The 14593-nt window shown below is 40.3% G+C and overlaps 1 protein-coding gene across 1 annotated transcript; it reads left to right on the top strand.

Annotated features, from left to right (window-relative positions):
- The first annotated feature begins 3763 nt into the window (after positions 1-3763).
- LOC129854126 (uncharacterized) lies at positions 3764-14253 on the top strand. The gene is made up of 2 exons (XM_055920874.1): positions 3764-6554; positions 6767-14253. The coding sequence occupies exon 1, from the start codon at positions 3764-3766 to the stop codon at positions 4979-4981; it is 1218 nt and encodes a 405-aa protein (XP_055776849.1). The 3' UTR covers positions 4982-6554; positions 6767-14253.
- The last annotated feature ends 340 nt before the right edge of the window (positions 14254-14593 follow it).

Genomic DNA, 14593 nt, shown 5'->3' with positions numbered 1-14593 from the left:
CCGTTAAACCTAGTCGAAGAAGAAGTTCACTGCTAGCGATTTCGAAGCATACTTCGGAGTTCCAGTATCAAACGTAACATCACTGGGGTTCAGCAGAAACATTGGATACCAGATACCTCAAAAAATCGTGGACAGTTTAACCACACAGTTCGTGTCTCCTAGAATGCTTTTAGACGGAGTCGACAATCCGAGGGAGCAGTATCTATTCACTACAAACAGGTAGTCAGCTGTGCCATCTAGCTGGCGGGAAGGGTTAGAGGTCAAGCTAGGTAGCGAAGTTTGTTTAGATAACAATAAGCTAACGTTAGTTCCTTAACGAAACAGTGTCATTCGTTTCCGAATGGTTGTGTATATTTGTTCCATTGTCACCAGCTAACTTGGATTTTACGGATGTCGTGCTAACGATGCTAGCTAACTCCCGTAGTTGCCTGGGTGGGTGGTAGCTAACCGAGGAAGATTATATTTGGTGATAACGTTAGTTAGCTAATGTTATTATGTCGATTGTCGTTTAGCTAACCAGCGACATGTACAACTACAACACTAACTTATTTAGCTAGTAACTTGCTACATTGAATCCATGTAGTTACTTGTAACATTCTGTCTAATGTTAGCTAACAAGATATTGGTTGTTTTGTTGGTGATTAACGTTACTGGTGTGATTAGGGAGCAGTTGTTTAGCCTAAAGTCTTGGAAGTGGTAACTAAATGAACATGCAAACAAAATAATGAGCAATTGTTTGAGGGATTCAATCTAAACATTTCATAAGTGATCTTATCCAAGTAGGCTAGCTTTTTTTGTTGCAATTCTGTCAAACACAATGTCAATGGAAGTATATGTAAAGCCTGAGGAGGAAGAGAGGGAGGTCTCGCCTATCATTGCCATAGGTTCAGTTGTCTCTTTAAGAACTGTTAGCATTCTTCATGCAACAACACAGGGACAGTTAGTTCCTGTGTTTGAAAAGACTGGAGTAAGTAATGGACAGGCACAAGATCAATTAACAAACGAACTCAGTAGCAGAGGAACACAAACACCTTCTAAACAATTCCAGCAGAGGCAAGTAATTCTGTAGAGACGATTGGTGATCCACTGCAAAATAAAAAAAACTGGTACCTACATTCTCACTCTGTATTCCCAACCCTCTGTATTGCAACTGCATCTACAGTCTTGAGTCATAATGCACTGGAAAACCAAGATCAATCACGGATTGCTCCTGCTGTTGAAGCCAGAAAGAATGTTCTAGTACAAGAGGAAATCAGGAAAGTGAATGCTGAGTTGGAGGTCAGGGAATGGAATAGCATTGATTCAAATCAGTGCAATTCAGTATCTACCACAGAATATGACAATAACTCTTATCCTCTCTGCAAGCAAATAGGATTTGACCTGGATTTGAAATCAAAGTCAACTGAAAAGAAAAAACATGACCTGCATGTGTTGAAAAATGGCGTAATGTAAGAAGTTCACAAATGTGCTAAAAAGGCAGGTGGAGTATACAGATATGCGATCCTAAGTATCTTCGAGTCCAATTTTGATATTTTTCTGGACAGTGAGCAACAGAAAATAGGCTTCTCTAAGAGAGTAGTTCTATAACTTAAAAGAGTGGTGGTCCAGTTAAAGTGTTTGGCCCGCTTGACAGAGAAGCTTTCATACCAGGAGCAAGTGTTTACATTGCCTGTTACTAATAACCCCAAAAAAGTGACCCCAGCTAGAGGTGTAGGCCTACTATCACCAGTGACGTCCAGTGAAACCGACATAGACGTTGAGGGCAGCACTGTATCTCTAGTGAAAGACGAATACAACCTCAAAATGGTGATTGATAGAAAGTGACTCGTCATCAAGATGCTGGGAGAAAAATGTGACACTCTGAAAGAGCACAAAGCTCATTTGAAAAAGGCAAAGAAAGAGTGAGGAGTGAAACTCCAGAGAGCTTATAGGGACAACAAGTTCCTGTTCGGTAGATACAAGAAGATGAAGGAAAAACTATCTAAGATGTCTGTGTGTAACAAAGGACAGAGAGAGAATGTGAGAACTGAACCAGACCCCAGGTTGGTGAAGTTAAAGGAGAAAGTGTGTTTTTGTAAACAAATGTACACAGAAACTAAGGATGAATTGGACTCTTTCCGCACCCAACAGGTACCAACACTTAAAAATGGCATCTTCAATGATAATATAAAATAATTGTACCTGGATTTAACTGCTAACAAGGGGATCAACTGCAGCAAAGTATCTGAGGTTGTAGAAGCAGTACTCAACAAAATGCTTGGCATGAAAGCAGAGGCTTCCTTCTGCATCGGTGGCAACCCACTTTGTCCTTGAAGCAGATCAGGTGACTCTTGACACTGGTGCAGCTGAATTTGTTCATGAACATGAAAATGCTGACGTCTGTATGAAGGATGGATATTGTTGTCATTTGGAAATAAGAGAGCAAAGCGCTGGTGTGGAAGTAGATCAGTTTAACATCGTTTGCAAAATGGTCCAGGACATTGTTGCGGCTGCAGTAAATGATAAAGACACGGGTGGTCATCAGAGGGGCATCTTTGCCGAAATAACAAGTCTCTTTGATGACTGTGTTGTCCTAGAAACAGGGTTTAAACAACTTATTTCTGAATATAAATCAGACATCTTGCCAAAGATGGTTAAGCGGTATGACTTCTATACTCATTCTGAAAAGGCCAAGCTATCCTGTGTGAATGAGGTCTTCTGTGGATTGCATTCGATCGATAGTTTAGCTCATCAGGCAAAGGCAACTCTTCTATTGTGGGAAAAGATGATTGTTGAACATGAGGAAGTTGGAGCCAATAGGTTGCCAGACAGTAGTAAAAATTCACTGGAGTCTGGAACAGTGTGCTTGGTGAGGACTGTGACTGATACGATCCAAGCAAAGGATGGAAAGTCTGAGAAATTCAAAGCCTATTTGACCAGAAAAGGCGAGTTTGATGACGTGCCTCTGGCCCCATTCAGAGGAAACCGAATTGACACTCTGTTTCATAATGCTGCTGGAGCGTACAGCGTACACAAGAAGTTGGTTGAGTTCACTACTAGGGAGTACTTGGATGACGACAATTTTCTTGCAAGAGTTGCTGCTGATTTTGAGGTCCAACAGTTCAAAGCCGGATGCAGAGCTCTAGGTCTAATTTCCAAGATCATAATTGATCCCCTCTTCAAATCCATGGGAGACACATTGAAGATGGAAACACGCTACCAAACTCTCATTACCAAGCTCAAAGAATGGAAAGAGGATGGAAGACAGGTTGTTGAAGGAACAGCATGCTTGTTTGATGACATAGAGATGCCCAAGGAGCTTGTGTTGGAAAGACTTACTATGTGGACAGATTCAGAGTTTTTTGACTTGACCATCTAGATTGTAGAAGTGATTCTGGCTAGTTTTCTGAAGGTATGTTGTACAATGATGGCTGATCAGCTACAGCATAAAAGCAATCATTTGCCAGATGGCCTCAGAGGAATGTTGAAGGCTGTCCTAGAGTCAAATGTGAGCTCAGAGAAGGACTTAAGTGTCTTAGATTATTTGATGATGTCAAAGGCAACAAGCATAGCACTTGAAGCATAGCAATTGCATGGTAATGTTCAAGAAGAACCGCACATGGGAATGACTTATCTTTGGACAAACAGAAAAAAGAATCAATCCTGACAGCAGCACAAGAGTCTGTGAAGCAGAGAGTCATGTTTAGAGAGGGAACAAGACAAATTGAGAGAGGCAATCTCCACCCTTCCAAAAACATGGAAGAAGACACGATGGATTCTGGGAATGATGAAACTGCAGAAGACGAGGAAGAACCTGAAAAAAACACACAAAACAATTCCAGAAAAATCTGTAACAAAGAGGAAGAAACCTATGCGACTAAGTGATGCATTGATTCGTTGTAAGAGGCCCCTTAATGACAGTCATGATGTCAGCGTGATACAGCAGTTGACCACTGAGTTGCAGCAGTATGGTGGTTTGTGGGACAGTGTTAAGATTATTGATAAGCAGTTGGCCTCTTTATGTAAAGAAAGCAAATATTCTGCCGTGGTATGCCAACTGCAATTTAGGAGGTTTGTTCTTGGTATGAAAAACGAGAGGGGTATTTTTAATACCTCAGTTGAAGGGAGGAAATTGAGCCTGGAGAAGCTTGTGTCAAATTTGAAACGGAATGTGTCAACAGTTGTCAAAGCTACAGAGGAACCACAGCCTGTGTTAGTAAATGCATCTGAACAAGGGCCTCAGTCTGTTGACAGGGTACTTATAGAACGCAATAGTGTGAGAGAGAGAGAACCAAAGCTGAGTAGGGCTGAGGGTTCAAGAAATGGAGGGAGATGCAAAACTCAGAAGAATGAGGTCATGAATGATGGAGAGGATCAACTCAAGAACTGTAGCAGAACCTCACAAAAACAAGTGGAAATGCAGTCAGGCATGAACAAAAACGAGGTATTGGCTGATGAAGCATTGAATTGTGAAATGCTGGAAAGAATGGACCAACCCACCACCACTGCCCAAGAATCTTGCTCCGTTTACTTTGAGTTTGACTGTCCATATGGGGCAAGTGCCCTAAAGAAGGCAGGATCAACAAAGGTGGGGGGTAAACAGGACAATACACATAGGTGTTCTATCTTATTTTCAGTCGATGGAAACAGCCTGAGCGACAATAGGATCCCAGTCGTCTCTCACTCAGAGCAGCTCCTTGGAAAGCGTGTAAAGCAAGCCCTCGACGGCAATATTGAGTTCTTCTCCGGGACAGTTGTGAAAATGAAAGAGGAGAACGGTGTGAACTTGTTCCAAGTCAAATACGATGACCTCTGTATAGATTGGTGGATTGACCTTTGGAAGGAATATGAGCAGAAAAATGTCTTGGTTTTGCCCATTGATTTTGGAAGTATTATTGGCAAAAAGGTGGAACAACGTGTTGCAATTGATGATGGTCAGGAAACATGGCGGGTTGGAGACCTAAGCTTTAGTGCTAAAGGAGACACTCAGTATGCAGTTTGATGGACTTAAATTTCTTTTAGTAAGGGTATGCACACTTTTGGAAGATTATTTAGAAAATAGGTTAAGAATTCTGTCGTAGAACCTTATATCACTGCTTTAGTAAGTGTTGTTCCATATCCCCGATTTAGAATTATTTCGTACATCCAGGATCCATGTTAGCCTTAATTAGAATAAAGGAGTAATTTTTATATAAGACAAAATTGAATGCTGTTTTCTAATATTAGTTTCCTGTTACTTACTCCAATTTTCTACTATTGGTAAAATCTTTCAAACTTTAATATGTGCTTTCTTATTATAATGATGCTACAGTTTTTGTGTTGGGGAAGCTACTATGAAAATAAAGTTTACTGAGCTAACAATTACTTCACACGGGTAGAAGTTAAGCAACCCTTAAAGGTCATGAACAGTCAAAATCATGTTTTTCATGAAATGTTATGATATTTGGATTAAAACAGATCAAAGTATGATGACCAGTATGAAAACTTACTTGCTTCAACAGTGATAGTTTGATCATGAAGTTACTGGTCCCCTCCCCCATGTCAAACAATTGGATTCAGGAGGTGGGATTATTATGGGGATAGGGTGACATTGTTGCTAAACCTTCCAAATGTCGACAAAACAAAATATGCTAGACAAAATTGAATCTTTCTGTGTCTGTAAAATTAATTATGTTAGAAATGTCGGTAAAAAAACGCTTTTATGCGCAAATATTGACCCCGTAAAAACCACCATTTCGAAGTAAACTGGGAGTCACGCGATAAAATGTTGTATGGTCCTCCCACTACGACTTGTTGGGAATATAAGGCTGTCCCCAACAAAAAACATATTGGTTTGAATTTAGTTATATAAACTACCACCAAGCTACTGAAAAATGCAGTTAAATTACTAGTTGAATTACATGTAGTTCACTACCGACCAACACGGTACAGTTTAAATGATAGGCTACAATTTCAACACTTCGAGTCAAATGAAAATAATATAATTTGGTGCAAATGCACATGATAATATTGTGGTGGTTCACACTTCAAAACCATGACATTCACTGCTGAGAATAGTCAGTTTGAGTGAAGTTACAAAGGCAGAATACAAGTTAAGGGCTTAAAGTTGAGGGACGTGGGGAAACATTTATTTTTTAATGTAGGTGTAATTTCATTGAGAAGATATGCCCTTCTAATGAACAACCAAGACTTCTACTGAAGGGGAGAATTATTAGTTTATAGGAAGAGAAGAACTGAGCGAGCTCCCTCAGCCTACTATTTACTCTTATGCCTACTGTTGTTGGTGGAAGGAATACCTGAGCATAATACATTTTCTCTGGCACAGCATTATAATGGACACATTGAACCCAATAATTTTAGTTTTTTTAATTTTGGCGAAACATGAGGATTCCCCCCTCCCAGGAATAACTTTTATCGATCCTTATTGTTCTTATGGATATAATTCAGTTGGAGTTCTTTGTTTGTTTTATGATCCAAGTTCCACTGAACTGTGGAAGAAATATTTTTATTCTGTTAAGTCAGAGGTATGTCCCCAAGCCTGCAATCTGTTGTTTCATCCCCTGTGGACCAAAGAGGTATGCATTTCAGTTGTTTGAAATTTGTTTGAAACGCCATCAGTTTTTGTAAAAAAAACAACTGTTTTTGTATCTCTTGGTTACTTAATAGACATTTCTTCCTAGTTGAGGCAGTGAGTTGTACCCCTAACCTACCAAACCATATGTTTTGCACAGGCGTATTCTGCTATCTTGGTTAATCACATTTAACACAAGTTAACTTCTGTTTTCAGATGTCAGACAAAAAAAGGACTTATGGAACCACTGGTGCCAGGGCTGTAACTGTGGACAACTGACACATTTTTTTATTTTTTATTATTATTATTTTTTTATCCCCTTTTCTCCCCAATTTTTCGTGGTATCCAATCGCTAGTAATTACTATCTTGTCTCATCGCTACAACTCCCGTACGGGCTCGGGAGAGACGAAGGTCGAAAGCCATGCGTCCTCCGAGGCACAACCCAACCAAGCCGCACTGCTTCTTTAACACAGCGCGCTTCCAACCCGGAAGCCAGCCACACCAATGTGTCGGAGGAAACACCGTGCACCTGGCCCCCTTGGTTAGCGCGCACTGCGCCCAGCCCGCCACAGGAGTCGCTGGAGCGCGATGAGACAAGGAAATCCCTACCGGCCAAACCCTCCCTATCCCGGACGACGCTAGCCCAATTGTGCGTCGCCCCACGGACCTCCCGGCTGCGACAGAGCCTGGGGGCGAACCCAGAGACTCTGGTGGCGCAGTTAGCACTGCGATGCAGTGCCCTAGACCACTGCGCCACCCGGGAGGCCGACAACTGACACATTGACGAAGGGGAGGACATGGATGAGGAACCCTCAGTTTTGTGTCCCCAGCACTTCACCATGAACAGAAACTGTGCAACAACATACATTTGTTACTAGCGGCACTCTGCCCTTACGGGCGGTAAATCATTTTAAATGATTAATTAATTGAATGTACATTTTTACCCCCCGTTTATTATCTCAATTTCTTTGGTTTCTGGATTCTGCTAATCTTCTCAACTACAGAGCATTTAAAACATTTCCTGTGGGATCATGCTTTTCTTTCAAAGTCAATGATTTTATGAGCCTACTAGATGAACCCATGATACCATCAACTTAAAAATGCATGATGTAGGCCTGGGTCAAACACTGCAGTGTAATAATGACTGAGATTATGATTTATTGTAATTACTCATATTTAACTGTATTTACACTGTGGTGTTAGTTTACAATTACATTTACAAACAATGGAGTACATTTTTATTTTATTTTGGGTTGTAATGGGGTATGACAGTTGAAATAAGCTCATGAGGCATTTTATAAGTTACATCCTTCAAGAATCATTGGGTTATACACTAGGGATGAATCGATATGACATTTTTGGCCGATACCTATATCAAATATTTTCCTTACAAAAAAAAACAATACTGATATTTAGCATTTTAGCGGCCTTTTAAGAATTCTAGTACAGTTAAATAGGTAACACGCACACACACACGGACGCTGCGGTCTAAGGCACTGCATCTCAGTGCAAAAGGCGTCACTACAGTCCCCAGTTCGAATCCAGGCTGTATCACATCTGGCCGTTATTGGGAGTCCCATAGGGCTGCGCACAATTGGCCCAGCGTCGTCCGGGTTTTGTAAATTGTAAATAAGAATTTGTTCTAAACTGACTTGCTGAGTTAAATAAAGGTTAAACACACACCACACCACACTGACCAAAAGGTTATTTTGTTGGCATTTACGTATGTCCCAATTACCAGTAAAACATAATCAAAACCTATTTTTTTTCACTTACTTGCTGTGCTGTTTCGTTCATTTCTTCAGTTGATTCATTCGCAACCAGGATTTCATATTACATTCAGCAATGAAGTTTCAGCTCTGTCTGTCCATGGCCTCTCTTCCTCGTTGCGCAGTCATTGTGTCCATTTCCATCTTGTCCAGCTGTGTATGTAACATTTCACGTAAACCCTGTTTCTTGTCTGCATTGAAGTAGCGGTCCTTGCACCTAGCATCAAGCATGGTGGCGACAGAGTAAAGAGGCTCAGAGAGAATGCCACCGAATCACTTGTTCACAGCTTCGAGTATATTTGTAAGTTTTAACTCCGCAGTCTGTGTCTGCAGTTTTGTTGAGCAGGCGTTTCAATGCCATGACAGAGGGTATCACGTCTGCTGCAGACGCAGTTGATGAGCTTATTTCTCGAGTCAGTTGTTCGAATGGCGCTAGGAGTGTGTTCATGTTTCCACGTTTCAAACATTTTCTCAAATGCCATTGAAATGGCAGCAGTGGTATGATAACCAGCACATTCTTGAGTATGCAATACGGCATTCCTCAGTACGAAATGCTCGTCGACCCACTGGGCTGTCAGACTCAGCATGCTCATAGGGCTGACATCGCTTGCCCAAATGTCTGCCGTGAAGCTAATAGCAGTGATGCCCATAGCAAGTATCTCATAGATGTACGGGAATATATGGGAATTAATGGAAATATATGCAAATTAATATTAATACCATTTAAGTGTAGATGTTTTTTGCATTGGATATATTTACCATATCATATGGAGACAGAAACATAAACCTTTTACCTTATAAGTGGACATAATTGCAAATGATTAAATCCTTCCAATATAATTTTTTTTTAACTATTTAGTTACGAATTGAACTTTAAATAAATGAGTTGACTCTTCACATGGGATGATTTCACTGAACAACAAAAGAAAGGGAATATTGAATGATCCACCGCATCTCCCAAAAACGTTTTCAACATACATCTGTAAAATGACAGTCTAGAAACTGAAGCTTTCGTTGTCTTCCTCTCAGGCTTCCATGTCTTCTCCCTGAACCTCCTCAATGTCCACCTCTTGAACATCAGACTCTGACGCCTCATCTTCAGTGTCACTTTCCAACCTTGTTGAGGATTGCTTGTCAGGCTCAAAAAGCCTCATTTGCCGGGATGGCTACCAATTTTTCAACCCTTGTATTGGTCAGCCTGTTACGTGCTCTGGTGTGTGTGTTCCCAAACAAAGACCAGTGGCGCTCTGAGGCGGCTGATGTTGGTGGGATTTGGAGGATTATTGAGGCAACAGGGGAAAGAGCCTCAGATCCACAAAGTCCCTTCCACCAGATGGCTGATGAGGTATGTTGGCACGATTCCCATATTGCATCTCCATCCCAAAGCCCTTCCTTGGAAGTGTACTTCGCCAGACTGCCAAGAACCTTGCCCTCATCCAGACCAAGGTCGCGGTAGTGATGAAACCATAGGCTTTGTTGATCTCTGCACCAGACAGGATGCTCTTGCCAGCATACTTGGGGTCCAACATGTACGCTGCGGCGTGTGTGGGCTTCAGGTAGAAGTCTTCAAGCTTTTTGATATTTCAGAACTGCAGTTTCCTCTGCTTGGAGCAACAGTGAAGTGGGCAGGGCAATACGGATTTATTTTCTTACATCTGCAAGCAGAGTCTGAACATCAGACAGGATGGCATTGTCTCCCTCAATCCGTCGAACGGCTACTGCTATAGGTTTCAGGCTGCTTACCACGCTATCCCAAAATACCTCATCCTGGAAGATCCTCTTGATGTTTCTGTCCTTTTCGGCAGACTGTGATATGGCCATTTCTTGGAGAGACTCCCTCCCCTCCAGGAGACTGTTAAACATGATGAAAATACCACCCAAACAGGTGTTGCTGGGCAGCTTCAATGTTTTCTTCTCACTTTGCTTGGTGAGGTAGATTGCTGCTATATTTTGATGACCCTTCACATACCTAACCATTTCATTGGCTCTCTTGTAGAGTGTATCCAATGTTTTCAGTGCCATGATGTCCTTAAGGAGCAGATTCAATGCATGAGCAGCACAGACAATGGGTGTGATGGTAGGATTCCTCCACTTTAGACCAAGCAGCCTTCATGTTCGCAGCATTGTCTGTCACCAGTGCAAATACCTTCTGTGGTCCAAGGTCATTGATGGCTGCCTTCAGCTCATCTGCAATGTAGAGACCGGTGTGTCTGTTGTCTCTTGTGTCTGTGCTCTTGTAGAATACTGGTTGAGGGTTGGAGATGATGTAGTTAATTATTCCTTGCCACGATTATTCGACCACCCATCGGAGATGATTGCAATACAGTCTGCTTTCTCTATGATTTGCTTGACCTTCACTTGAACTCTGTTGAACTCTGCATTCAGAAAATGAGTAGATAAAGCATGTCTGGTTGGAGGGGTGTATGTGGGGCGAAGAACATTCAAAAATCTCTTTCAACTAGTTAGTTAGCTAACATTAGGCTATAACTAGCAATGCAAATGGAATTCTGAGAACATTGTTACACACAGATCATAACTGTAATGTTAGCTAGCAAGCCATAGTAAGCTTTAACTTGCAATGAAAACCACTTTCTGTCAAATTTAGAAACTTATATCTAAAACTGTAGCTAGACTCTTACCTGTATACATGGATGAATGCTTCACAGCAGACTGCAGCCCCTTTCATTGAGTAAGACGTCCTGTGTTGTTTCCGCTTTGTTTGGACAGCTTGCTTGGCCCATTGGGTCAAGTCACTGGTTCACACTGACCGTGTGCAATGCCATAAGAATCATCAGATCTTTCTCCCTCTCTGTCTCGGATGCCATTGTTGCCCTTAGTTTGAAAATGTAATCCGGAGACAGGTGTTTTATACTACAGCCTTGTTTTCTCTTTTCGACTCCATGGCATTGCAATCAAATGCCAGAATTCTATTCATCTCCTTGTCATACTCTGCTTCTACCAGACAGTCCGCTGATTTCAAAACTCGGTCAACTTCTTCCGTGACAACAACACTATTGATTACTGTTTCTTCCCCATCACTGTCATCAGAAGACTCTACAATGTGTTCTTCAATTAAAAATGTTTTTACCTAAATCAGGGATTTCCTCATTGTCTGATTCATTTTCAGAGTCAGAGAGAGTCAGCATGGCACGATCGTCCTCCAGGAAATAGTCCATCACAACTTTTTCCCACTGACCTTTGCTGCCCTGAATTTATCAGGCATCAATGTTATTGAGAGCATTAGCACCACATTTGCAGTTCTCCATGGCTAATGGTATATCTTTCGTAAAAAACTGCAGTAGAACGGATTACACATAACGAGCAACTCATTTTAGAGACAGAAGATGCTACATGGCAGACCAATCTGAAACTCATCTCTTGGCATGTCTAGCCTACTCATTATCTCAGCCAATCATGGCTAGCGGGAAGGTTCTTGGCTTTTTTTTGTGGCTAAACCAACTAAGCTCATAATTTAACAACTTTATTTGTATTTACAGATGGCATACACATTTGTTATTAAGACACATGAAAGTTCAAATGTTCCAGCATTTTTGCCAAAAAACACATTTTGATTAAAAAAAAAAGAATAACGTTTAAATAACTCGTGTGAAGTCCTGACTTGCGACATATGCCTAGTTTCCTGAAACGAGTCACAAATGTGGTTTCGACTGATAATTGAGATGTACAAACTATGGCATAAGGGAACGATGAACGGATAATCGCCATCCGTAATTTGATTAAGACATTAAGGAGCGAACTAGGACGGACATAGTCAATATAACTATTTGTTCAGCACTTTTGAAACCATTCCTGATACACACAGGAAACTGTTGAGCGTGAAAACCCCAGCAGCATTGCAGTTCTTGACACAAACCAATAGGTGCGCCTGGCACCGACTACCATACCCCGTTCAAAGGCACTTAAATATTTTGTCTTGCCCATTCACCCTCTGAAAGGCACACGTACACAATCCATGTCTCAATTGTGTCTAGGCTTAAAAATCATTCTTTAACCTGTCTTCTCCCCTTCATCTACATTAACTTAAGTGGATTTAACAAGTGACATGAATACGGGATCATAGCTTTCACTTAGATTCACCTGGTCAGTCTATTTCATGGAAAGAGTAGGTGTCCTTAATGTTTTGTACAGTCAGTGTATATGGATGGAGATATTATTGGAATGTGCTTTAATCAGACTGCAGTCCTGAAGGTGGTGGTAATGCGCCTAAACAAACAAGTTAACCCTCAACAAATGAAGAAGTCAACAAAACAACATTGTTGCCTTCATTTCGGCGTCATTCGGGATAGAATTCAAAGTAAAACAAATCTGTAGCTACAAGCGACCTTCATATTATGGTATTCCAGTAAAAGAAGAACTTACATATTTAGGCATAACCATTACAAAGGATCAGAAGTCTAGAGGCTTACTAAATTTTAACCCTCTTATTAAAAATACCCAGAAGAAGCTAAATCAATGGCTACAGAGGGACTTATTTTTAAAAGGTAGAGTCCTAATGACCAAGGCTGAAGGTATCTCTAGACTAACATATGGCGCTCTATCTTTATATCTTGACAGTAAAATAAGCAAGGAGATAGGCCAGATGCTTTTCAACTTTCTTTGGAGAAACCGTACCCATTACATTAGGAAAACTGTTGTAATGAACACTTATGAGAATGGTGGACAGAATTTTCTGGACTTTACTACTTTAAATAATACTTTTAAGATCAATTGGATAAAACAATTCCTAAGAAGACCCACTTCTATCTGGAATTTTATTCCTCATCATGTCTTCTCTACTTTTGGTGGCCTTAACTCCATGTTGTTGTGGTGCAATTATAATAGTGACAAAATTCCAGTGAAACTTTCTGCTTTTCATCGGCAGGTTTTCTTGTCATGGTCCTTAATTTATAAACACAATTTTTCTCCACACAGATATTATACATGGAATAATCGGGATATATTGTATAAAATACTTCTTTGTTTTTAGAATATTGGTTCTGAAATAATATCCTATTGGTGAGCCAACTGGTAAATGCAGAGGGTCTTTTACTCAGTTATAAGGAATTCATATCTCTTTACAAGGTCCCTGTAACACCTAAAGATTTCGCAATTGTTTTAGCCATTCCCTCAGGTGTTGCTCTGTTATTCAGGAACGTGTCAAGACCTGACCCTCAGAGCATACCTTCTATTGACCCTGTTGACTCATCAGTAGGAAAGATTTGTTTCTCTTTTGGCCCATTCAACAACAGAGCGATACGAACCTTGTTTCAGCGGGATGTTGTATCTATACCTTATGTCATGCCTTATTGGAATGGATTTATTGATAATATCTGTTGGAAAAAAGTTTGGATGTTGCCACACACATACCTACTGGTTAACAAAATTAAGGAGGTTCCCTTTAAAAAAAATCATAAATATTACCCTGCCAACCACTATATGAGGAAGTTTAAGGAAAACATAAATTCAAATTGCTCCTTTTGTAATGACCACCCAGAAACAGTGTTGCATCTTTTCTGGCATTGTATACATGTAAGAAAACTGTGTCAAGACATCAGTAGATTTATAATTGAACACATTTATGAAGATTTTACACTATTGTGGAGAGATGTACTGCTTGGATTCTTTACATACGATAAAAATAAGCTGAAACATTTTTATGTAATTAATTTCATTATTCTTTTGGCCAAATTTCATATACACAAATGTAAATTTACTAACAACTATTAAATACTCTACTAACAAAAAAGCTGTTAGAATTGTAAGTGTATGTATGTCCCTTAAGGTCCTTGTGTCATTGTAATGTGATATTTGTACCCCCTAGCTAGATTGTCCATTATATATAATCTATATATACTTGTGTTCCCTTCTGTACTTTCTGTATTGATTTGTTGTTAATAAAAATAAAAAATAAATTAATCTGTAGCTACATCTCAGATCTGGAAAGTGTAATGGTACCAATTTTTTATTTAGTTTTGTCTCGTTTACAATGGAGGCCAAGGGACTTGCATTTATTTATTCACCACCCAAGGTACCGCAACAGGTAGAACAAACGAGGGTTTGTTATAAAAAATCTTTGCTACCGCTAACGCTAGTGTAGCTTTCCGAATTAGTTAATAGCTAGCTATCTAGCTACTAATGTTAGCTACCTTAGCTAGAAGCTCATGTGTCTAACGTCTCAGTAGCTGTCTTTAAAAAATATATAAATATAGCTTGTAACTAATATGGTGTTTCTGAAACGTTGTTGCATGTTTAAAGAAGTAGCTACTACCAAGC

The sequence above is a fragment of the Salvelinus fontinalis genome, chromosome 4 (assembly GCF_029448725.1).
Source record: "Salvelinus fontinalis isolate EN_2023a chromosome 4, ASM2944872v1, whole genome shotgun sequence".
Classification (NCBI taxonomy): Eukaryota; Metazoa; Chordata; class Actinopteri; order Salmoniformes; family Salmonidae; genus Salvelinus; species Salvelinus fontinalis.
This window is presented reverse-complemented; position numbering and strand designations above follow the sequence as displayed.